Source organism: Pteropus medius, unplaced genomic scaffold (assembly GCF_902729225.1).
Source record: "Pteropus medius unplaced genomic scaffold, Ma_sr-lr_union100, whole genome shotgun sequence".
Lineage (NCBI taxonomy): Eukaryota > Metazoa > Chordata > Mammalia > Chiroptera > Pteropodidae > Pteropus > Pteropus medius.
Window position 1 is genome coordinate 16,665,114 of NW_024346667.1, and position 27,178 is coordinate 16,692,291.

Consider the following 27,178-nt stretch of genomic DNA (forward strand, 5'->3'; position numbering starts at 1 on the left):
GAATATCAACTCTACTAAGTCAATGGGACTCTTCTGTAGGCTGTGAGCTCCAGGAACATAGGAACTGCATCATCTTGCTTTCTGAAGTGCCTAACACAGTTTGTTACACAGTTGGTACTTACGTGTCAATCAGTTTTGACCAACAACTGCAAGGCAAACAAAAGCTTTATTTGGGTGTCTTTTTAGGAATTGCATATCCAAGAGTCACAGATTTGGATGGAAATCCAACTGTGTTCCAAGGGAAGAAGAAAGAGACAGAGTTTATAAAGACAGAAAAAGGGAGGCTTCCAAAAGGTTTATATAAGCTGCCTTCAAAGAACTGTGATTGGTGCTGGCGAGCTGACTTGCACTCTGCTAAACATGATTAATTGCTTATGTCCATTGCTAGGTGAAATTTCAATTTTTAATAGAGAAATCAGTGATGTAGAGCCAGTCGAGGAACTGTATCAGGATGTAGCCGTTTGGTTTAGTCCAGTTCAAAAGTTCAGTTTCACATGGAGTGTGTATGTTAGTTCAGCTTCCTGGACACCTCCTGGCTCCATTTTAGTATTTCTCTCTTGACAATATCGACTCCATTTTGCTGTGTTTTTTTTTTTTTTTTTTACATAATAAATAAGATGTTTCTAATGAGTAAATTACTGAATGATGTAAGGAAGGGTAATTATTTAATGATGGTGATTGCTATTCACTATGAAGATCAGTCAGTCAATTAATATTTATTGTTTATTGCACACATAATGTGCTAGTTTGTACTTGGAGCTGAATTCCAAGAAATTGTAGTAGAAAAAAAGTGGATTTGTAAATCAGCTGGAGGTTTCATCCAATGTAAACATAAAGATTTGAAGATTTGGGACCCTTTGAAGCTTTTTAAGATGTTTTTGAATCATCCAGCTAGTGCTAACTAAAGGCTACATGGTCCCAGGGCTGCTGATAAGGATTAAACAGAGTTGGGCAGACCAAGTAAGTGTTAGTTTGGTCACTGGTTAGTCCAGTAGTTTGGTCAAGTGGTCCTACATAAGGTCAGCATGTGGTGTCAAAGGTTAATGGGACAGGGCATCTGCAGCCCATCAGTGTATCAACTCTGCCTGAAGCTTCTGCTGACTTTTAATCTGGTAATTTAGACAAAAATTGACCCTTCAAACCTTTCCATTTCCTCTGGATTTAATACAACCACCTGGATCTCTATAGTGAGGTCCTTCATAATCAATAGTTCCTGAAAATATAGACTGGGAATCTAAATGCCCAAGGGGTCCTGGGTCTTCTCAAAGCCAATGTTATCCTCCAGGGGTGAGCAATGGCCTTAGTCAAGGGGACTCATCTCATCTCTGATTGCTAGGATGAATGGTTTCCACCATTCTGATGGCCTTATGAACTGACTTGTCTAAGACAGTAAGCCCTTAGTCATGTGCCATTTCATGTGGTTATCAAGCCCCAAATAGTGTTTCAGTGGTAAAGTCTGGCTGTACCCCAGACTAAGTGGCATCCTGTCTTGTCTTTAATTTGTGGCAGCTCTCATAACAAGTGTAGAAAGAAGTGTTTATTCAAGAAGGTAGATGTGACATTTATGGTCTATAAAGCATGCAAAAGATTGGAAATAAATACTCTTTTAAAAAAATTTCTCTTTGATCAGGAGCTTAAAGTTAGCTGACTACTAGAATCAGTCACTCTTATAAAGAATACATAGGAATGCTTGATTCATTTCCTGTCTTTTATTAATCCATGTTTCATGAACAGCCTAACACCTAGATAATAAATTCAGTTATTTTTAGCTCTAAAAGATACACACACATACACACACATATTTATTTGTTGCAATGTGTTCCTCAACGTGTATAGTGGTTAAGATTTTTTATTATTATTAGCATTCTATTTGGTGTGAGAACCTTGAACTATGGCATCATAACATTTCACTTATTTTACGGAAAATTTCACTTTAATGGAAAATCAAAGGTCCTGGCAATCACCAATCATTTCTGTTTTCATGCAGAGAATTTTTCTATACAAGTCCACTAGCACCATCACTAACAAAAACATCTAGTTTAAGGTATGCTGGTGATAATTATGTTACCCAAATTTGACAAAAAGGGAAAATTAATCAAAATAAATATAATTTTCTCCTCCAGCAAGGTCGATAATCTCATACATGTCTATGGACATACTGTAGCTTAATTCTAGGAAACTTCGATTTGTCACACTGACAAACTTATTTTAAAAAAGAAAACATGTATATATCAAAGATACAAATCTCAAGAGGACCTTATGTAAGACCAATTCATTAGAGGAAGACAGGATTTGAAGGATAAAAATTTTGTAATTTCAAATTGTTCCCTCTGATTTTATTTGAGAACTTCCTGGAAATCACGTAGACATGAGAAAAACACCAATAGGCCTTGGTAGGCAAGAAAGTAAGTTATTTTCCTCACAGTTATGACAAAGAAAACCCTAACCAATTTAAGAAAGCGGAAAATAATTAATTGTTGCATATCCTCATTTCTTCTTTTACTGATCATTTAAAAACCAAGGAATGCAAAGCTCTGTCCACCCTTATGATTAAAAGGAGATTGAGAGGATACAATAAAAAAATGAAACTGAACTGTTGTCTCTTACCACACACCAAAAATAACTCCAAATTGATTAAGAACCTGAATATGATGCCTGAAACGATAAAATGCATAGAAGAAAACATAGGAACTAAACTCAAGGACCTTAGACTTAAAGAGGATTTTATGAATTTGACCTCAAAAGCAAGGAAAGTAAAAACTAATATAAATGAATGGAACTACATCAAACTAAAAAGCTTCTGCTCAGCAAAAGAAATCGTCAACAAGGTAAAGAGACAACCATCTGAATGGGAAAATATATTTGCAAGCAACACCTTTGATAAGGGCCTAATATCCAAAATATACAAAGAACTCATACAACTCAATAACAACAAAAAGACAAATGATCCAATCAAACAATGGGCAGAGGATCTGAACAGACACTTCTCCACAGAGGACATACAAATGACCAACAAATATTTGAAAAGACATTCAACATCGCTAGCTATTAGGAAAATGTAAATCAAAGCTACAATGAGATACCATCTCACTTGTTAGAATAGCTATAATCAACAGGACAAGTAATTACAAATGTTGGAGAGGATGTGGAGAAAAAGAAACCCTCATACACTGCTGGTGGGACTGCAAATTGGTACAGCCACTATGGAAAACAGTAAGGAAGTTCCTCAAAAAACTAAGAATCGGTCTACCATATGATCCGGCAACCCCTCTACTGGGTATTTACCCCAAAGACTTGAAAACCCATATCTCAAAAGATATTTACACACCGATGTTCATAGCAGCACTGTTCACAGTGGCCAAGAAATGGAAGCAACCGAAGTGTCCTATGATTGGCGAAAGAAGCTGTGGTACATATACACAATGGAATGTTACTCAGCCATAAGAAGAGATGAAATACTGCCATTTGTGACTACATGGATGGACCTCGAGATAATCATGCTAAACGAAATAAGCCAGACAGGAAAAGTTGAAAACCACATGATATCACTTATATGTGGGATATAAACCTAAAAGCAACAAAGGAACAGGACAAACAGAGACTCATGGACATGAACTATAGACTAGTGGTTACCAGAGGGTAGGGGGTGAAGGAGGAGAGGGGAGGTAAGTGGGGTTAAGGGGTCAAAATATAGGTGGGGGGGAGGAGGGTGAAGTGGGTTAAGGAGATCAAATATATGGTAGCTAAAGGAAACTGGACTTTGGGTGGTAAACACACAATAGAATATACAGATGTCAAATTATAATATACACCTGAAAATTATATAATTGTATTAACCAATGTTACCCCAATAAACAAAAAAACTCCACATCTTTTAGCTATCGATTTCGTAAGTTAATTCAAATAGGATAAAAAATTCAAGTGGCTTTCTGAACTATGGACTTTACTCAGTGAAATTACATAGTTCTGTAAACTCTACTGATTGCTGGAGAGAATATTAAATAGTGTTGAGAGTACTCTGGACTCTCAGACTATTTGGGTTTGAATCCCACCTCCTGTGCTTGCTGTGTGACCTTGAACAACTAACTTAACCTCTCTGAGTCTTAACTACCTTATCTGTAAAATAAGGATTAAAACAGTAATTACCTCAAGGATTGTTATGAGTATTAAACAAGTCAGTATGCATAAGGCACTAAGAACAGTACTATTGTATAGTGAGTACTGTATTATTATATACCAATACTAACGCTGAATTTCACTGAATCTGTCAAAAACTGCTATACCTGTGCCTATGTAAAACACTGGAAAATGAAAACGTTTATCAATAATTACTTTGTTTAAAGATGGTCACCGATACCCTGAAGTACAAAATTTGGCGAAATTTATCAGTTTTTTCAAAATCATTGTGGAATAAACATATAAACAGAATAAGACATTACATATAAAATGTTGAATTTAAATAGAAATTTCATTCACATTATCAAAATGGTTAAAATTTTAAAAAAGGAAGATACAGAGTCAGGAAATAGAGACTCCATATCAGGAATGAAGGTTAGGAGGACATTTCCAAGATGGCAGTGAGGGAGACCCCAAGACAGTTGAATGCAGTGCCTCTCAAACTTTGTCGTGCATAGGAACCACCTGGGATTTTTTAAAGCTCATTCTGATTCAGTAAATCTGGGTAGGGCCTGAGAGTCGGAATTTTTAACAAGCTCTCCACACGGTGCTGATGCTGCTGGTTCAGGGGCTACACTTTGCATAGCTGGCTGTAGAGAACAAACAGTCCAAATTGTAACAAGAGGGCAGCAGAGAGAAAGAATGAGAGAAATTCACTTGCTTCTAGAGATAACTGAATTAGTGTTAGGCAACAATAGTATAATATAGGAGGGAGAGGATAAAAGAGAGAAAAAGATTAATCTTTTAAATAAATACAAATCAAGGGAAAACACAGGCTGAAGCGAGGGCAGTGTCCCTAGTAAACACCTAAGGGGAATGCAGGCCCACCTTAACAGAAACAAATTCGGGGTTCTGATGTAACCAGAGCATCCCCAGCAGATGCTCGAGATAGTGGGGCTCAGTCCTCTCGGAGAAGCAGCTAAGGTAGAGGGAGAATGAACCTTCCTCCAGCGGGCAGAGGGAGTGGGCGGAGCCTCGGCCGGACGCCGCTCTCAGGTGTTAGGGGGCGGGGTGTGGGCGGAGCCTTGTCCCTAAATTGGAGCTCCCAGGGCGGAGCAGGGATTCGCATTGGTGGCTCTTGAACCCGGAAGCAGTCGGCGGCGCTCGGAAGCAACGGCGGGACGAGGGATTCCGCGGGCTCCACTGCTGCAGAATGGTTGGCGGCGGCGGGAAGCGCAGGCCTGGCGGGCAGGGGCAGCAGGTACTGCCGCAGAGGCTCTGCGGGCTCCGCGGACACTTTGGGTCATAGTCATGGCACCAAGGCGCAGCACATCGCATTTATCCAGTAATCATTGAGCGCCTGCTGTGTGCCTGTGAACGGCGGGCTGCTCCAGGACCCTGCCCAGGGCCGCTGCTTTTCAGAGCTCTGCGGGGGTTTGGACCGGAGAAGGAGCGCCCTGGCATCATCTGCCCTTCTGGGGAAGCAGATTAAGACAACCAACGGTTCATTCATTCAACCAGCCATATTGATTGGAAACCGAGTACAAGCCAGGCGCTGTGCGGGGCGCTTTGGATTCAAGATGAATCCTGCCGCTCCTGCCCCTCTTGGGGCCCCTATCCTAGGGAGGCGGGGCACAAGTGAATATACGTGTTACTGTCACTTTTTGGTTTGGCATTTTTGTAACACTAATGTGTAGGAAGTGCTGTGGAAACGTTAAAGGAGGATTTAACGAGTCCCTGGGCGCTATTAAGAAAGTCTTTTAGGACTACTCGCGTTTGAAAGGGCTCTTGAAGGCAGTGAAGAGAAGGGGTAAGAAATAAGTGTAGAGGATGTTTGGGCACAGCGGAAAGTTTGGCTTGGCTGGAGCCTGAGAGATGGGAAAGTAAAGGGCACCTGGTCGTAAAGGCACTAATGAAGGAGGGGAACATACAATATGTGCATTTTCTCATACTTTTAAAACGATTTCAGAAGTTCTGTAACCACTGCAGTAGCAATAAAGAGAGTTAAGAAAGAAGTGTCATTGTGATAAGTAAAGTTTTAGAAAAATTACTCTGGCCATATTACAGCTGAATCATGTGAGAAAGTGTTAGAGGCCTAATTAACTGCTAGAAGGCCATGGTTCTGGGAATTCATTATATTAATTGGGTCATGCTTTCTAGAAAGACAAGAGTGAAGTATAAGTGCAGCCTCTGAAGGGAACAACTGCACCGAAGTCTAGTTATTGGGGTTTTGGAGATGCTGAACGGGTGTATGATGTAAGGCAGAGCTGAAAAAAATCTCAATCACCCTTTGGTACAGTGAACCTCTTTGACATAATGATGGTGTTGGAAAGAAAATATCAAAAATGAGGATGAGTCTATAGAGACTATAGCTAACAATAATAGCCAGCATTTATATATTATGTTCTAGGACCGTTCTCTGTATTTTTATAAATAACTTATAACAACCCTATGATATAGGTAGCCCTTTTTGTAGATGAGAAAATAAGACACAGAGAAGTTAAATAACTTGCCCAAGGTGACAGAGCTGGAAATTGGAAATCAGAGTCAATTCATGACGCAAAACAGCCTTTCGGCAAGGTAGATTGAAGTTTTTCTTCCCACCCTCTTAAGTCTGAGCCAGTCTTTGAAAGTCTGACCAAAAATGGTTATAAAAACAGGAGAGGATAAGTCAGAACTTGTATGTTCCAGCTGTTCTATATTTGTAGCCGGTGAAGCATTATGAAGTGGTGAATCTGTGCTCAGGAGCCAGCCCACCTGGGTTTAAATAAACCCCTGTCCTTTCACTTTCTAGGGGAATTTACTCCAGTTTCCTCATCTGTAAAATGTGGATAATAGTATTTAGATCATAAAGTAGTTGTGAAGATTAAATGAATTAATCCATAGAAAGTGCTTAGAACAGTGCCCTGGCACATAGAAAACGCATAATTACTTTTTATTACATATTGTTTTTACTATTATCTTTATTACTGTTATCGTTTGCTCTTAAGAGCATTCATTTTTGGATCTATATTTCAAAAGCCTTTTTGTTAAAATTGATTTTTTTGTTACCTCAGACACATCATAATCCTTGGCATAATAAACTGTTGTCATTGGCCAATGCATGGTCCTCTTTTACCTTATTTATTAATAATATAACAAACACCTGTGAACCTATTGCCCGAGACTAGGACTGAAATACTGACAATAACCTTACATCTATACAGTTCCTCACTTTATCTGCCTAACTTCCTATCACCCACATTCAATATAGCTACCATCCTGAATTTTGTTTTCCCTTGCCTTCTATAGCTTTACCACCTATGAGTGTATGCCTAAACAATATTTGTTGTTATGAATTTCATAAAAAGGTTATCTGCTGCATATAATCTTCAAGGACTTTTTTCTTCATTCAACATACTGTTATGAAGACTGATCCGTATTGTGTATAGCTGTATTTCATTTTGACTCAGTGTAAATTCTGTTTTGAAGGCCTGTAACTGTTCTCCTGTCAGTAGGCGTTTTCATTTATTGTCTTCTGCTCTTAGAAACAGTGCTATCAAGAATATCCTTCTGTCATCTGATTCATAAATTTTGTAGACTTTCAATACTACCCAATATAATATCAATAAACTTGAGCCTACTGGGAAAACGGAAGAATGTGAATATGAGAAACATTTGGCTTAGAATTTTTCAACCTCAGCACAATGGACATTTTGGGCCAGATAAGTGTTTGTTTAGGGGGCTTATCCTGTGCTTTGTGGGATATTTACCAGCGACCCTAGCCTCTTCCTCACTAAATGCCATTAACACCCACCCTCCAAATTTGTGACAACCAAAAAGCTCTCTAGACATTACTAAACATATTCTCCTGGGGGCAAAATCGGTCCTAGTTGAGAAGAACTGATGTAGATAGAAAGGAAGAATAAGGAAGGAAGGAGGAACTTAATCCAAAAGAAAGGATCTAGGTTTCTAGAAACAAACAGATTGCTACTTAAACTAAAGGTTAAGTAACCTCCAACTAAGCATTTATCTTTATAGAAATTTATCAAATATCTAATATACATTATAAAACCTGGCATACTTATGTAATGAACCTATATTGCAGAGATGTTGGAGATAAGTTTTACAACCTAGTCCTGGCATTAAAGGGCCTTACATGAAATAATTGTAACTAGTGACTCTCCTTGTATCCAGTTATTTCTGATAGTTTGCATCTGGTGTGATTACTGAATCTTAAAAGGCATAATGACATCTTGTTTACCACAAGAAAGCAAAACCTGCCTTTTCTTTATTCCTCTTTCCTGCTCTTTACCTTTTCCTTTGTTGTTGTTGTTGTTTTCTGTGTTTTCATTATCTTAGAGAAATATATTTGAAGACTTGCTGTGTGGGTCCCTCTTGACCACTATATATTTATAAACTGTTCTTTTTTCTTTGCCCCCATATTTTACTCAGAAATACCATTTAAAGTTTTAAAGAAAACACATGTATCTCATAGAGTTGGGTGAATAAAAATGAGCAATATTGTTATGCAAGGAAAGTTATTGAAATGACTTTTGAAGAAACAATAGTCTGTATGCCAATTTACAGTGTGAAAAAACAGTTGACGTGAAGAAGAGTAAATCCTGTGAAGCTGATGTCTCCAGTGACCTTCGAAAAGAAGTGGAAAATCATTATAAGCTTTCTCTGCCTGAAGATTTCTATCACTTCTGGAAATTCTGTGAAGAACTTGATCCTGAAAAGCCAGCTGGTGAGTTCCTTCAGAATCATTCCCGTTTCTACCAATGGAAAAGACAGTAGGAAACTGGACCAAAGAGCTAACATTTCATAGAAAAGGAACCTTTCAAACATGTTTCTAATAAGAGAAATATAAAATAATGCTATAATAATACGTCACTATCGCCTCTTAAATAATTTCAAGACATGCTTTGATGAGGATTTTGAAGGAAAACAAGTACTTTGATATATAGCAGTAGTTTTTAATGAGAGCAGTTCTATATCTAGGAACTTGTCTTATAGAATAGGTGAACCAAAGATTATGTTCAATGATATTTATTGAAACAAAAAATGGAAAATGAATGGCTTAAATGCCCATCAATATTGCATCTATGCCATGAATATTCATAATTTTAAATGAATGAGTTAGATTTTTTAGGCAATGATAAGGTATCGTGCAGGAAAGATTTTAAGTGGAAAAGTGTTAGGGTATGTTACCATTAGTATTATAAAAAAGGAGGGGGTACACACACATCCCTATATACTTTCTGTGTGTGTATACTATTTCTGAAACGATACACAAAAAACTGATTATGGTTGAGATGGAGTTTTCACTGTTACCATTTTGTATTATTTAAATATTTCAGCATGAGATTGGTGGAGAGAAGCACTCTTGTATCCTATTGATGGAGATGTATATTGGTAGAGAACTCTGAATTTTGGCTGTATATCATAATACTTAAACTGTGTAGCAACTTCTCTAAAAATATTCTTGGCTGTGTACAAGTATTAACAAAGCTGTTTACTGAAGCATTGTTTAGAAGAGTTAAACAGTAGATGTGTATCAGTACTAGAATATGTATCTATAATAGAATATTATGCAGGCATTTAAAATTATGTAAGAAAATTTAATAACAAAAAAATATTCAGAAAATCTAAAACAGCATAGTCTCCTTTTAAAATATATGTGTTTACAACTGTTCATAGGGGGGGAAATGTTATTACTGTATACCAGACTGTTTGCCTTGGTATCAGTGGCTAGTGAGATGGGTGGTTTCAGTTTTTATATTACTTTAAAAATTTGTGTGTGGTATCCTAAGCTCCAGCTAAGATGAACATTTGTCCCCTTTCAAAGAAACTGGCTATTATTCACGTCGTTACGTCTTCCAAGAATTTTCTTTCTTTCTCCATCCCCACATCCTACATATCCAAATCCTGCCTGGAGTGCTTAATTCCTTCTTCCAGAAGCAATGAGGACCCATCTGATGTTGTAAAAGTGTACATTCGAACAGACTTCATGACTAGTTTTATTTTTCACTCTCTCTCTGTGATCTGTGAATGGAGAAAGGAGGAATCATCCAGTATTAGTGTTGGCCAAATAGATTGTCAAAGAGGCAAAGGAATCCCACAGTGATAATTAGCTGAGGAAGAAAGAAGGGGAAGGAAATGTTTTCATTAAATACATTTTTAATTAAGTTATTTACTTCCTTAATGCACACTCATTTGTTATCTAGTCTCTCCCTTCATCCGGGTGTGCTCCAAGAATTTTATGGGCTCACAACTGCATAGTAATAAGACAGAGTAAGTGTTTGCAGCTTTAATATGACCATATAAATACAAAAGTCTTACTTTGGCCAAACTAAGAAACAGCAAGAATGTTTGAAATGTAATCAGTGGTAAGTTTAAGAGGAAATCCTGAATTTTCATTGCTCTGATTTTTTTCCCCTTGAGTATTTATAACTCACATTCACATGTAACTAAAGATTTATTTTATTTTACTGTAGAAAGTTGTTTAAGACAATTGCTTAGAAATAGTTTACTAACAAAACTATTTTTTTTTTCAATTGACAATCCATTATGTCCTATCTGCCTCCAGAAATTTATTGTCTAAGCAAACTTATTTAATTTACAGATTCACTTTTCGCAAGCCTTGGACTTCGATTAGTGGGTCCTTATGATATCCTTGCTGGAAAACATAAAATGAAAAAAAACCCAGCAAGCCTGAATTTTAATCTTCACTGGAGATTCTACTATGATCCTCCTGAGTTCCAGACAATTATTATTGGAGATAATAAAACTCAATTCCACATGGGGTATTTCAGGTAAAGGAGCTTTTCCTCTCCTCCAAAATATAGTTACTATCTTTCTGATGAGTATAAATAGACATTCACTAGTCACACCCAAGGTGAAGGGCATGCTTTCCCCTTATGAGTGATGCATGAGCCTCGTGTTGTTCTGTGGTTGCCATTCTAACCTACCCAAGGATGGGTGAACCCTAGGTTTAATTAACCTCACTGGTTTTACCTTCATGGTTATAAACCTTTTTTGGTTTTTGTTTTCTTTTGGGTTCAAAAGAGTTCTTTTAGCCCAAGAAAGATAATTTAGAGTAGCTGCTGTGACTTAAATTAGCCATCTGCTTCCAGGGGGTGTGGAATCAACCTGAAATTCAGAATGTGCTTTGGAGTCTGACTGGTTCTACTAATTATTATCTGGGTGACCCCATTCCAGTCAGTAGTGACTGTGACTTTCTGTGACTGTTTCTTCTCTTGTAAAAATGAGGATAATAATTGTACGTACCTAATAGGAATATTAAGGGGATAAGATGGATATATGCAAGATACTGAGAATGTTAAATAGAAGTAGGTTGAGGGGAAAACTACTTCATGCACTTGGAGCAGTAAAGCTGTTATTTAAAGTGAAGGTGAACCGCAAGATAATAGACTAGAGGGAGTAGAGGAAGCATGCCCAGGGAGAGGTTGTAGTACAGTAAAATGCACATAGTGCCGGGCATTGGGTTAGTTACATGGATTCTGCTTCTGCCTTTACCATTAAGTTACTAGGACCTTGGCTGAGTCACTTCATCTCTGTGTATTGGTTCCCTCAATTGTACAAAAAAGATTTATATATATGAATCAGATCCTTTTATCTCTAATGTTTTATATTCTGGTCAGTCCTGATTCTGTTTTTCCAATTTTTAAATTTTTTTCACAGACTATAAAACTGGGGTTGAGAAGATGGCATATAATCATCTCTACTTCTTTTGATAGGCCTATTCCCCTTTGTATTTAGGTATAAAAGGAACTAGGTCCTAAGAATCTTAATTTTAGGTTTTGTTATATAAATAGGATTTGTCATAGATATTTCTAAGAAATTTAGAGCTAAACCTGGCTAATTCCAATTTTAAAAAATGTGGATACAAATTGTTGTCTATAGACCTAAAATTCTACTTGCCTGATAATATAAATTATGGGCAGCTAAAATTTTAATATCTTTTACTTAAACAGGGATTCTCCTGATGAACTTCCTGTGTATGTTGGTACAAATGAAGCAAATAAAAACTGTATAATTGTTCAAAATGGAGATAATGTGTTTGCTGCAGTCAGGTAAGAAAATATTTTATTTCAATCCCTTTTCTAGTTATAATATTTGTTTATAATTTTTGTGCTATAAGAGAAATTAAGGTAACCTAAAAATTTTAGATTTCTAGAAATCATTTCTGACTTTTGCAGAGTCTTAGCCATACTTCTTTACTGTTCATCAAAAAAATATACCTGTTATATATGTATTTTATTTAATGAAAATATTACTTAATCTTGACCTCAGTTATCCCATGACAAAATCAAAAGATTTTTTTAGACATCTTATTTTAAACGCCATCATTAAGAATTCATTGTAAGAACCCACTGTATATAATTCAAACAAAGATTTAATACAGTAAAGCAGGTGCTGATAACATCCTTGGAAGGGCTAATGGAGCAGCCCGAGCCTCCAGAAATGACAGTTGTGTGGCAGAACTGGCTCACCAATGGAGTTTATGTCTCTGCCACCATCAGGAAACTGGAAAATCGAGAACTGCCGCCACAACGCGTGGCTTCAGGACCACATTGTCTTTGATGTAACTTGTGCCAGTAAAATGGATGCCCTGCCTTCTTTCTCTCCACCCCCATGAAACTAAGGACCAGGTGCTGAGATCTCGGCTGCAGCTTCTACACAACAGTCAGATGCCTCAACGACTGTGCTCACTGGTGGACACAGCAGAAGCACAGCTTCCACTTGGTATCTCTTCTACCTTTCAAAGTTGCACCTGCAAAAGACCTGAACAGATACTTCTCCAAAGAGGAAATACAGATGACTAACAGACATACGAAAAGATGCTGAAGGTCGCTAATTATCAGAGAAATGCAAATTAAAACCACAATGAGATATCACCTCACACCTGTCAGAATGGCTATCATCAATAAATCAAAAAACAGCAAGTGTTGGCGAGGATGCGGAGAAAAGGGAACACTCATACATAGTTGGTGGGATTGCAAATTGGTACAGCTGCTATGGAAAACAGTATGGAGGTTTCTCAAAAAATTAAAAATGGATATGCCTTTTGACCCAGCAATTGCACTTCTGGATATTTATCCAAAGAAAACTAAAACAGTAATTCATAAAGATCTATGCACTCCAATATTCACGGCAGCACAATTTACAATAGCCAAGATATGGAAGCAACCTAAATGCCCAACAACAGATGATTGGATAAAGAAATTATGGTTCATATATACAATGGAATATTACTCAGCCATTAAAAAGAAATGAAATCCCACCATTTGCAACGACATGGATGGACCTAGAGGTTATTATGCTGAGTAAAATAAGTCAGACAGAGAAAGGTAAATACCATATGATTTCACTTATATGTGGAATCTAAGGAACAAAAAGAACAAACCAATCAAAAACAGACTCACAAATATAGTGGACAATTTGGTGACAGACAGAGGAGAGGGGGTTGAGGGGCGCTGGGAGAATGGGGTGAAGGATTAAAGAAGTACAAATTAGTAGTTGACAGTTGGGTGCAAGGATGGGGAGCATGGCAGGGGGAATGCAGTTAACATTAATATGATGACTAAGTGGAGGGCCAAGGGAGGGAGGGAGTAATTGGGGGATTCGTTTTGTGAACAATAAATGTCTAAACAATGTACTGTATACTTGAAACTAATTTAAATAAATTAATTTACTTTAAAAAATCACTGGTCTATATAACAATAATGCTAGAACACACGCACACACACACACAAAGTTGCATCTCCTTGAGAGAAGCTAGGTCCCATGTGGAGTCTGAGCAGAAAAATACTATGGGAAATGCATCAGTCTCATGTGGAAGGGGCATGGAATGGAGCTGAGTGAGCCTGTCTACAGTGTACTAGCCACACATAATTGGAAGCCATTTGTCAGCAGCTATGCAGTTTAATAAAATGAAAAAAGCATTCTTTATCATTTTAAATACAATAAGTAGATCATGTTTTGTGGGACCTCTTCTTTTAAATACCCTACTTTTAAAAAGACTTTTATTTCCTGTGATTTAATTGTTGCAAATTTGCATTAACAATTCAAACTAAGTCAACCTAGGGTATTCCTTAGACTGCTACGTACATACTGGTGTATTTACAGGGCAGATCGTTATAGATATCCAAAACAGGCTTTTTCTCTTCTGATGGCTCTGAGTTTTCTAAAATGTTGCTTGTCTCTGTTAAATAGCCCTTAGAGTATCTCTTATAATCTATATAGAACTTATAATTGATATAGTTCTTTTAAGCCCTTCAGATTCGTTGTTCTGTTGAAATTGGTGCCATCTTTATTAGAAACTGTAGTTCTTTACTTGCTTATTGTCTGTCTCTTGTACTAACATGTAAGTTCCATGAGGGCAGAGGCTTTCTCATGTACAATATCTGCCCCATAGTAGATGTTCCATAAATTTCTTCATTCTACAAATACTTTGGCATGCAAAAACACCTAATTTTTCATTAGTCTTATTAAAAATCTTGTTTAAAAAGAAAGTTTTAGTGGTTATCTAAAATAATCCAAGATTGTTCTGGTATTTTTTTAAGTTTATTAGAGAACACAGAAAAGAAAAAGAAAAAGAAAAAATTGATGATAAATTTATAATTTAGGTGAAGACCAGCAAGTAAGTACTTGAGTACCTATTTCACTCAGATGTTTTCTACCTCCAATAATTTTTCTCAAACGTAGAGGTGAAAAGATTATAATACTTTTCAAGTATGACAACTATTTTAGTTTTTCGAGACTTTTCTTTACTTAAAAAGCTGCTCAGAATACTTAATTTAGTTTATTTCTATGTCAGCCTGAGTAAGGTCTTTTAAGGCAGACCATTTGTTATAAACTAATTATTTTTATGCCTAGGGAAACTACTAGTTTGCTTTGTGCAAGGCTGAATAGTAGTCAAAGAAATATAAATTCAGCCAATAAAGATTATTAAAGATTAAAGAATGGTAATACCCAATTAGGTTAGGGTATAAAAAACTTTACTGATCTGTTAATTGATACAACCTCTATAGAGAGCAGTTTGAAAAATATTTAAACAACCTTATTACAAAATTTCATGACAGATAATTAACATTGTTAGGTACTGTGCTAAGTGAACATTTTTACCCTTAAGTCAGCAGTTCCATTTCCAGCTATTTATCTAAAGATATTTTACACAAATATGTGTGTCTACTACAGATTGGTAAAAATGAAAAATTGGAAACAACATATCCAGCAATAAGAAAACTTAAATAAATAATAGAATGTCCATACACTATAATGCCAGGATACTGATTTGTTGATTTGGAAAGATATTTGATATAGGAAGAGGGCAAATGATAGAATAGTATAGAATGATTCCATTTTCATATTGTCTAATACACATAGAAAAAAAATCTAGATTACCTAGTTTTATCTTTAGACAACAAAATTAGCGAATTTTTCCCTGTTCTGTTCTTTTTTATTTTTATTCAAATAACTTTAGCAATACTTTTAACCTCATGGACCTCCTAAAAAGATCTCAGGGACTGCCAATGGTCAATCTACAGACTGTTTTTGCTAACTGCTATTTAGTTAATGGTTTTAAATGTGACTTCATATCAGAACCTCTTGGGTTAATGGTTTAAAGTACTTGATCATGAACTCTATAGGTCCTACCTCTAGAGATTTCACTTTTAATACATCTAAAACAGGACTTGGGAATATTTTTTAAAAATACACATTCCAGGTATGTCTGAATGTAACACAAAATTATACTTCTCTAATTTTGATACTTAAATTTTTAAAATCCATTTACCCTACATTTAATGAATGCTTACTTTGTGCAGGGCCCCAAAATTATTTAAGCAGATTTGGTACTTATTAAAGGAATAAATGTTTTTTGTTTTATTCAATATATTAGATCTCGAGTGAACCTATTAAATAATTTTTTTCTCTTGCCTGCTGCCACAACTTTCTCTGCCACTCTACTTCACTGTACTGAGAACTGTGGAATTATTGCCATAGGCAATGATTTTTCAAATACTAGCTCAAGGTAAAGTACTTTTAACTAGTAACCCAGGAGGTTTTTTAAAATTTAATTTTTATTTTTTCCCGGGAGGTTCTGAAATACAGTCAGATTTAAAACCATTAACTAAACAGCAATTAATCAAAGAATGGTGTGTGGACCCTTATGAGTCTCTGACACCGTTTTTAGGAGGCCCGTGAGGTCAAAACTATTCATGAAACTATGTCATTTTTGCCCCACTGGCTGAAAGGTAACAAGTGGTGGGTAATACTGTTGGTACCTTGACAGGAATCAAGGCAGTGGCACCAAATTAGCAGTCATTGTATTATTCATGGTGGTAAAATAATGCAAGTGTCATTTAAGAATGTCAGTGATCTTTTTAACATGCTGTGTGATGAAATGGAATGGGCACGGAAGGCACTTCTGCACACTCAAGTATTGGTTCGTCTCAAGGAAAAAGCTCTTGAGTGATAAGAGTGGTGAGGTGAACTTTTTTTCACTCTTGAGTGATTGACAAACTCCAGTTATTCAGACATGAGTATTTGGCAGACATTTTCTCAAATGAATCAAAGAAAACAATTGACTGTATTTGTTGCCAGTGATTAAAATTCGAGGGTTCGAAAACAAAAATTAGAATTGGGGAAACGTAACCACCATTGTGAGCTTGATAGCTCTCACTACCTAAAGACTTTTCTAATGAGACTGGTGGTAATATTAATGAAAGTGATTTTTTTCATATTGTGAAATATTGGCGTGAATATGGTACAATGAAAAGTTTTAGTATTTGGAAGAGCTGCATAACTTAGTGAACCAATATATTCCAAATGACCATTGCAGGAGTCATTCAAAGTTCAAGGTATCCCAATGGATGGTAATGTAAAAGTACAGAATGTTCATGGTTATTATTTCAGTTTGTAACTTTAATCATCAGAAAGCAAATCAGAGAGTAAGTTTGAAGCTGAGAGACAAAAGCTTAATACACTGGTACCAAGACAATCATAATGATACTTGTAGAAGACAGCTATTAGGTGCCTTAAATAGTGGTGAAAATCTTCAGAGAGACACTTTACCTAGGCCATGATGAATGCATAAGTACTTATTGGAAAGAATGGGAAGAAGGGTGTTCTAGGCAGGGGAGCAGTATATGCATGAAAGTATGAAAACAAGTGGCAGAATATTTGAAGGCCTGTATGCCATGCCAGAGAGGTTGAGGACTATAAAGATTGATTAATCATCAATGCCATCAGTTTGCTTTTTATGATTCATATATTTTCTTGGTACACAATTGTATATGACTGAAGGTAACATTTAGTGTAAGTTATGTGTGCTGTAATCAGAAAACAATGATTTGGTGACCTTGGTTTCTCTAGCACTTTAATCTACCCTTACTAGCTCTGTGAACTTGGGTAAACTGATTATTCTCTCTGCCTCAGTTTCCTGATATATAAAATGGGGATAAGAACACTATAAATGTTCTAAGCTGTTTACAGTGCCCAGCCCAAAGCAAATTGTCAAATGTTAGTAGTGAATAAAAGTGTATTTCCTCCCGGGAGTCTTGCAGTGGCTACAGAGGAAAGGGGTTGGCTGTATCCTCACTGATGCTTCTTCCAGCTCTTCATTTTATTCATGATTTGCTCTGCTGGTGAAAATTTTAACCTGCTTATGGTAAAAACATAAAATTATTTGTGTAACTGGCATTGGTATGTTGTACTATTTGCATACTTTTAAAAATAGTTTTGGATTGTGCTTTTGTATAAATTGTAGTTTTGATTTCCTTTTACATTTTCCAAATTCATCTTAAGACAAATGTGAAGGTAACATTTTTTTTCTATTCCCTATGCTGTACATGACATCCCCATGACTTATTTGTTTTATAACTGGAACTTAGAACTTCTTATTCCCCTTCAGAAGGTAATATTTTAAAAGAGCAGCTGATCTTAAGTATTGTAACAGTGTATCTTGGCTCTTTAAAAATAAAACATCCTTTCTGTGTCTACATACTGTTTTTTTCTCTTATGCCAGGCTTCTCGAAAGCAGTGTGCCATATCTTAATCTCATTTAATGAATTTAAAACTTGGCTTAATCTCAGCTTTTAAAATATCCTTTATGTCTTTATTGTAGGCATTAAGATATAATACAAATTTGACTCACGTTTGCTGTTCTGTGGCTGAAAGCTTTTTATTAATATTACCTTTCCCTTGTTTGAAGAAATCTGTTAGGGATTATGAGAAAACTTATAATTATTCTATAGTCTTTTTCTTGTATGGAATTTGATATTTTTTAACTTAGCTCCCTTGACTTCCCAAGGTCTGTGTACTAAGTACAGTGGCCTGTAATATAACGAGTGTTTTTACTTCTTTTTCAGATTATTTTTGGGGAAAAAACTTAAAGAAGTAACAGATAAAAAGAAAACTAGTCTCTTGAAAAACATAGATGAAAAACTCACAGAAGCAGCCAGAGAACTGGGGTATTCACTGGAGCAGAGAACCATGAAGATGAAACGGAGAGATAAGAAAGTATGATTTAAATCTTAGTCACTATTTTGCTATTTAATAGGGTTTTTTCCTCTTGACTCCTTCCCCCCGCCCCCCCCCTCGCCGCCGGCACTTATCCTTCTCATCTCCTGCCCCATCCCAAGGAGAGCTAAACGCCACCCTCAGGGGCTCCCTACAGGGCTGTCCAGTACCTGGATTGCCAGAAGGATGACACTGGAGCAGGGCTTGAGTGGCTTTGTAGGTTGTTAGGCCGAGTCATGTGACATATCACTGCTGTGGTTGCATAACTCATGCCAGTCTTTCCGACTCTTTTAATCTTGTTTTACCAGTTATTTTACAGAACTGAGTGAAAGCAGCTTTGTATGTAATGTTTACTTAAATTTCTTTTTTTAATGGCTGAGATCTGTTGATTTAGTGCAAGGTATTTTTAGGGAGGGGGAGTTTTATAAAAATACACTGTAGAGTGCTTTAGTTAAGGGCCTCAAAGGTGGTTCTCTTTTGAGAGATTGTGTATTGAGTTGCTAATTTCCTCCAGTAAGTGGGTCTAAGCAGTCCTCTTGTTTTCCTTGTTGATCCCATCAGCATTCCTTTTACATCTCTCCTAATGCCTGGACTGTATGGAGTGTTTTATAAACAGCCAATACTTTTGGGTTTTGGAACCTTTTGGTTTTTCATTTATAAATTTCAGAGTAAATTAACAGACAAGCTAGAATTCTGCTTTGGGGTAAATGAGAATTCTGCAGGAGTTTGTTCTTAAAACCTTTGGGGAGGAAGGAAGTTTGCCACTGTGGAATGAGAGTAGCCACCTCTTCTAGCCTCTCACCATTGCCTCCTGTGGCTGATTGATCTGAACGTTCTAGGCCAAATGAAGTACTAGTTATTCTTGAATAAACTAGTACTGGTGACTAAGTACTTAAGCATACCTAGTTATTGAAAATCCTACTTTAGTTCCTTTTCTGATATTGACTCAACTGCAGGGTGATGTTCTGATAAGTTATAGTCACTAAATTGCAGTGTTAGCTGTTCTCTTTCTTTAGTCCTAAAGACCAGAAATAGTTTGTAAAATTGTACATTCGAATGAAACTCATTGCAATAGGGCATTTTAAAATTACTTTAAGAATTTATGTTGCCATTTTACTTTTTTAGTTTTCATAAGGAGCCTCTTCTATGAATAGGAAGGGTACCATTTTACACTCCCTTATGTGTCTTAAAGACTGAGCTTCTATGTGCAGAATAGCTAGCTGTTAGCAAATTCTTTCACCAGAGCCGTTTTATTGTTTTTACCATCAGCTATCATTTATTTCAGATGAAATTTCCTTAATTCTCCCCTGTACCTATAAATAAGCTGTGATTGGGGTTTAAACTTCATAGGAATATTTCTCCTGGCCCCATCCCCTGTGAGTTTTGTTTTGTTTTAGTAGTCTTTTTATAGAATCTGCTAGTAAAAACAAATACAAAGCAAAAAAGAACTTATAAGACACCCATGATTTTATCCTCCCAAAGACAAAACATTGGTGATTATGCTTTCAGATCCTTTTCTATGTATGTTTGTTCTTTGTTATTGTGAGATCTATATTTTTTTAGTCATGAAAAATTTAGTTCTCGTGTATGTGAGTGACTTTGTCTTTATGTATAAAATTAATATTCATTCTAGTATAATAGAGCACTATTTAATACACTAGAAATCAATGTTTTTATACTGATACTTTACTTACAGTGCTTTGGAATGCAAAGCCCTTATGTGTTACCTCATTTGACCCTTAAAACAAATCTGCAAAGTAGGAATTATCATCCTGATTTAAAGATAAGTCAGTTGAGGTTTAGAGCCTTTGTTCCTTGTACAAAGTCCTTAAGTGAGACAGATCTGAGACCTAAATTCACATCTTCCTTATTTAGCATTCTTTCCACCTCTTCTTAGTAAGTGGCTATATTCCACTTGACTTTTTTTATACCTATATTTCATTATTAAAAGTGAACTTTGATTTAATGATATTGTAAAGTGAGGGTATATCATTTCATCCACCTTTGATTCTAATGCCTTAGAATATCACCATCCTTGTACACGGTCTTCCTAAATTTGTAATTCTTCATAATAAAATTAGAATTCTTATGCTTTGCTAATAACTGATACCTCTTTATAGACAATCTGAAAAATATGAAAATACATACCCTGGTTTTTGTTGTGTGTCAGCTGAAGTGGGGGAAAATATGTCAGTATATACATCAGTCCTTTCTTTCATTACTAATACTGTTTTATGACCTTTTTTATACTTAAGTATATTATGATTATCGTTTGATATTGCTACATTTAAGATCTCATAATTTTGAGTGGCAGCAGAGCATTGTGCTTAGGTTAAAATTTTTCAGACAACCCTGCCATAAATATTCTTTTAAACCTTTATTTGCACACTTATCTAAATATTAGAAGAAATTCCTGGACATAGTATTGCCAGGTCTGAAGTGGTTTAATGTGATTGTACTTGTGTGTGCATGTTTGTTTGTTTTTAATTTTGGGGAGTTTGTTTGCAAAACTGCCCTATATGAATTATAGTTCTACCAGCAGTGTGAGTGCCTGTTTTCTCCATTTCATTGCCAGTACTGGGTATTATCAGTCCTCTTTTAATTAGCTTTAATTAGTGTTAATTCTTTGATTATAAAAGACATCAAATATTTTTCACTTATCTGTTAGTCATTTTTCTTTTGTGAACTATCTGAACTTTGCCCATTTTTCTATCAGGGTTAGAATTAGTCCTTTTTTTTTTTTTTTTAACCTGTTTTACTTTGGATGTTACTATTTTAAGATTCTCTTATAGTTTAATGACATCTTTATTAATTTTATTGTTTATACATATTGCAGATATTTTTATCAATTTTTCTTAATTTTGTTCTTGATAGGTTTTATGTAGTTAAATCTATAAGGCTTTTCTTTCTCTAATCCAAAATTATTTTTAAAATGTGCCTTTCTTTTCTACTAGTAGTTTTATGGATTTATTTTTACATTTAATCCTGAAATCCAACTGCAAGTTGGCATAAAGAGAATCTAAATATAACTTCGTTTTTTCCCAAATGATGAGCAGTTGTCTATGAATGTCTTTTGATGAATAATCTGTCTCTTCTGGTAGCTTAATAAAGGTAGTGAAAGCAAGATACTGAGAACATAATAATAAAATAAGATACAAAGACTTGGGTGGAGAGGACTTTAATAGTTTATTTTGGGGGTTGGTTCCTCAGGAATATTCACTGGAGGAAGTGGAATATTTGAAGCAGATGTTAAGGAAAGGCCTAAGAACAACATCACTAGTGTGAAAAAGAATATAGACTGGAAGGGTTATGACAATGGTTGTGATTATGTCTGTTGTCTTTGAAGATTATCACTTGATAAAAGTCACTAGTTATGTCATTTGCCTCCATAAAGAGCACTACAAAACTATACACTGCCCTGCTCTTGGCAAGTTTGCACACAAGCCTGCATTTTCCAGGTAAAAATAGTGGGCCTGACTTTGGCAAGATGGATGAGAGGAATTATGTCCTTATGTTCTACCACATCTTCCTGCTAGTCCTTCTATCTTCTTTTAGGCCCAGTTCCTTCCTCTTTCTACATAAAAAAAAATAATAAAAATACTTTGACTTTAGAGGAAACTGATATTCTGGCTTGCCTCCTGTAATATGGTGCATTGGTGTTCTTCCTTCACAAATCAGGATGCAGACCTCTAAATGACTGACACAGTAAAAGCCAATTATTTCAGTTTTAGAATTACTTAAAGTGCTTGACTTTTAGGTAATTTTAAAGGATAGAAACATTAAATTTTTCCCTGGTGTACAAATTTACTAAAATGGCAGAAATGTTGAGGCTGTGTATGTTGCTTTTGTTTTGTCTGTTTACCATGATAAAATTTTACGTTTTTCTTTAGGTTGTGACAAAGACCTTTCATGGTGCAGGCTTGGTTGTTCCAGTAGATAAAAATGATGTTGGGTACAGAGAGCTCCCTGAAACAGACGGTAATATATTTCTTATGCAAACACATGCATATGTGACTATGTGCTTATATATCTGAAGGAAGGTTTTTCTTATATTGAAAATTAGGTATATACATATGCCTTTTGTGAGAGTCACCAGACCTAGTGATAAAGGTTTTAGGGTCAGTCAGGCCTGAATTAAAACTGGGTTTGTAGCTATTGTAACCTTATGCAAATTATTTAACCTCACTAAACCTTGTCTTTTTTTATCTGTAAAATGGTTAATAATGGTGAATACTATTTATAGAAGTGTTTGGGGTGTAAGATTATGTAAGGTGCTTAGTGCAGTGCTTGCTTTATAGTGCTTAAAATATGGTATTTATAAAAGCTTAAGGAATTTTAACCTAGGTTACTTTTTCTAAACTATTTCAGAACCTTTGACATTAGGCAACATACAAAATAGTAATTATTGAAATAGTATGTTTTTGTATATTCCTTTGTGAAAATTTTTTCGTGTGTATACAAGACTGCTTAGCATTCAGAAGCCCAAGATCCTGAACTATTTCATCTAAGTATAAAAACACTTTGAAAACGGACTATTCGTACACAAAATCTAATTACTGCTGTGGTGAGAAAAGAATAAAATTACTTCTCAACTCTTTCCCCACCCCTTTATTCCCTCTTCCTTTGACTATCCCCGTTGGCATTCCCTTATTTACCATCCTGTTCCAGGGAGGATAAAACTTAGAAGTCAAAATTAGCACTTCCTCAAGGAATAACCAAGTATTTCTGCCCAGCATATATAATATTTGGCCATCCATTTTTTAAAACATAATCAACCAGCCTCGGCTGATTACATATGTAGCCCACATTCTATTTGTTAGACAGGCTGATCTGTCCCACTGCCCCACATCTCCTCCCTGAAGCCAGAGGTAATCATTCTCATGGGAAAAGTGGGTAGGCTCTAGCTGCTTTCTGTTCAGTCTTCTGCTTATACTCCTCTTCTGCATACCAGTCCATTCGAACCTTTAACAAGCAGAATAACTCTTGTTTGAGAAAGGCTGAGTATACTTGTTAGTCTCTCAAACTTCAGGGATGGTGGGTATTAAATTGTGCTTTGGAATAAACCCTGTTATCCCGTCCTGGTTGTGGTTCTAGGGTTTTATGTCCAAGATCATTTTTATCTTTGCTTTTTCTAACGTTCTGCATATTAGATCCTTCTCTGGCTTAATTACTTTTGAGTGAGTAGTGGTAGCAAGACAAAGTTAAGGACCTAACATCATCCTGCTCCTGCCAGTGTTGTTTGCTGGAGGTATAATTGACAGGTGGTTTGTTAATACGTGACATTCTTCAGCAAATCACGATATTCATATTCCAAAGTTAAAAGCCCTAGTATGTCTTTACCACCCCTTGATAGTCCTTATACTATATATATGAATCTTAATAATGTAGAACAGGGTAAAAAAGAGTGAATTTTGTCTATTTGGATTTTTTTAAAAAATCCAACTCCTAATGTAGACTAGCCCAGGAGTGGGCTACATGTGGTCTGCTGCTATATTCTTTTTTTTCCAACTATTTAAAACTGGAGAAAATCTTAGCTTAAGGGAAGTTAAAAAATCGGGTGGGCCAGATTTGGCCATTGTTTGCTAGTCCCTGGACTACCCTACTGAACATTGTTGAAAATTAATAAAATCAAGATTCCAACTAGATCCATTGTGAAATAGTCACACTTTGCCAATGCAAGAAATCACTTTGTTAAGCCATTGTTATGCTTGAAGCTTAAGTAGAAAAATTGGAAAACTGCTGTTCTAAATTACAGTGCCAGCCATGGTTACATCAGCTGTATGAAGAGTTCTATGAAGATAAAAACCAGCGTATGGTCTTTTTACCTTGAAGATGGTTATAATCTTTTAATATCATTGATTCCTTTTAGCCAACCTCAAGAGAATTTGCAAGACAATTGTTGAGGCACCAAGTGATGAGGAGAGACTAAAATCTTTCGCTCCCATTCAGGAAATGATAACTTTTGTACAGTTTGCTAATGATGAATGTGATTATGGCATGGGGCTTGAGTTGGGAATGGACCTCTTCTGTTATGGTTCACACGTAAGTAAAGAAATCACCACCAAACCCTCCCTCCTGTCCCCCACTCCCACATACTCATGCACACACATTATATCTGCAAGTTCTAACATATCTAGGATAGGAGATATATTTTAAAAGGAACTCTTTGAAGTGATTTTTAAGCAGATGTTCTATAAATATTTATTTGACATTCATCTTGTATTCTGGCAAAGGAGAATAACCAAGATTATTTGCCTTCAGGTTTACCTTAAAGTGGTTTTACTTGTTAGACATATTATTGGGATATACATGTGTATGAGTATGTCCGCACACTATTCCTAGGGCTCCATTTCATTTTCTATTATTGGGGGGCGGGGGGGGGAGTATTTCTGCCTGTGTTTATTCCTAGATGAAGAGTAAATACTATTTTAAAATTGACTTTATTTAAAATACGAGATGCTACTGTATCATTAACTATTTGCTCATTAAATAGGGAAAACCTGCTTAACAGTTAAGTCAGTACTTATTCAACTGCACTTGCCTCAAGGTCAAAGAAGCAATAAGGTGTGTTTCTTGGGTTAAACTGGTTTTAAATCATACACTAAAAAGCTGTGTATGATTGGGCAATTTTCCCAACACCTGTGTATGTCTCCTTACTTATAAAACGTCTGAACACATGCACAGAGACCATTTAATTCTTATTTAACCTACGACGTCACCTACAAAGCACAGAGAGGTAAACCATCTTACTCAGGCTCATATAGGCAGTCTGATTCTAGAGTCAGTGTCTAAATCAGGAATTCCCAAACTGTAAAGTACATAGGAATCACTTGAGATATTGTTAAAATGAAAACTGTTTTAGTGGATCTGAAGTGAGGCCTGAGATGCTGCAGTTCTGACATGTTCCCAGGTGGTGGTAATGCTGCTACTCTACAGACCACACTCTGAGAAGCAAGACTAAACCAGCAGCTAACTTTAGCTGCATCAGAATCATCTGCAGGGCTGTTCAAACACAGATTGGTGCACCCCTGCAAGTTTGACTGAGTTCTTGGGTGGGTCCTGAGAATTTACATTCTGACAAGATAACCAGGTCGGGCTGATGTCACTGGTTAGGGCAGTCTAATCTGAGAACTCTGCTCTAAACCACATTATTGCCTCTCTCATATATGGTTATCAGAATAATCAAAATGTTTAACAGCCCGAATGACAGTCCTTGGCCAGCCAGAATATTGCTTTGCCTGCCAGAAAATATGAACCAGCTTAATAGGAAATGGGATTGTTGAGAATTAAATAAGAATATATGAAAAGGTTTATTAGCACAGTATTTAGCACATAGTAAGTGCTAATAAATGTTTATCAACAAAAGCGTTGCCAGTTTTTCTTCTACTATATATGCAAGAGCAGTAGTCTAAGTCACTTGATAAACCTAAGGCAGTGACTGAAGGATGAAGGGGTTACAAGATGGTGGGAGGGAGAGAGGAGGAATTTGAAGATAAAGAGAAGTGATTTAAAAGCTCCCATTATCAACAAAGGAAAATGATTAAAAACTGGTGGGGATATATTGAAGAAGCATTTGAGCATTAGGAGCAAAACAAACAAAAAAAAACACATTGCTAACCCTTACCTAAGGATATAGGGAAGCATAACTTTGTTTTTTTTTCTGAATTTTCTTTACGATATACCGTTTTTTAGAGCTACAAGATTACCCCTTGGACAGAAAGCCAGGTGTCTCAAAATTCACTGTCCTAATCAATTGAGAAAGCAGCTAAAATGATTTGGGGAGTATGCTTTCTTAAACAAGTGCTTTTTCAATTTATTTTCTGTTACTAGAGCATCTGCTGTATTCTCTGCTTAATATTTATTTTTATTTTTCAGTATTTTCATAAAGTTGCTGGCCAGCTTTTACCTCTTGCATATAATCTGTTGAAGAGGAATCTCTTCGCAGAAATTATTGAAGATCATCTGGCAAACAGAAGTAAAGAGGACATAGACCAACTTGCAGCATGAGTGAGAGTTGGCTTTGGTATACAGTATTTTAAAGCATTAGTATTAAACTTGGGATTTGTTTTTAAAGGAATACAGAAAATAAATTGATGGAAACATTTACTAAACCTTTTCTCTCTTCTGGACTGGTTTTCTTTTTCATGTGCAAATAAATGGCAGTCAAATCATCTAAATAGTAAGGCCCTAAACACATTCAAAACAAAGTCATCTTCTAATAGGTCACAGGAAGCCACTGCCTAATGCCTGTGGATAACTAGACTGTCCTCTCCTCCCAAGGAGTCATGGTTCAGTATTTAAGATGGGCAACTAAGAATCTGAATTAATAACAGCTGTAGTTTTAAGGACTGGTTTTATGGGAGATGGGGAAGGCAAGTCATGACACTGTACCCAGCACTTTCCCAAAGTGTCTGACCCCGGACCTAACAAAACTTAATTTTAACAATATCTCCAGGTGACTCATTGGTATTCTCCCCACAACTAGTCCAGTTATCCCATTAGGAATATTCTTTAAAACAATTCTCCTTTGACT

The 27,178-nt window shown here is 36.1% G+C and overlaps 1 protein-coding gene across 1 annotated transcript; it reads left to right on the forward strand.

The window, feature by feature from the left end:
• The first annotated feature begins 5,236 nt into the window (after positions 1 to 5,236).
• On the forward strand, positions 5,237 to 26,756 carry HPF1 (histone PARylation factor 1). The gene is made up of 8 exons (XM_039876127.1): positions 5,237 to 5,377; positions 8,686 to 8,845; positions 10,724 to 10,913; positions 12,096 to 12,194; positions 18,495 to 18,645; positions 22,536 to 22,623; positions 24,515 to 24,687; positions 26,521 to 26,756. Exons 1-8 carry the CDS (start codon positions 5,330 to 5,332, stop codon positions 26,650 to 26,652), a joined length of 1,041 nt encoding a protein of 346 aa, XP_039732061.1. The 5' UTR covers positions 5,237 to 5,329; the 3' UTR covers positions 26,653 to 26,756.
• Positions 26,757 to 27,178: the final 422 nt, after the last annotated feature.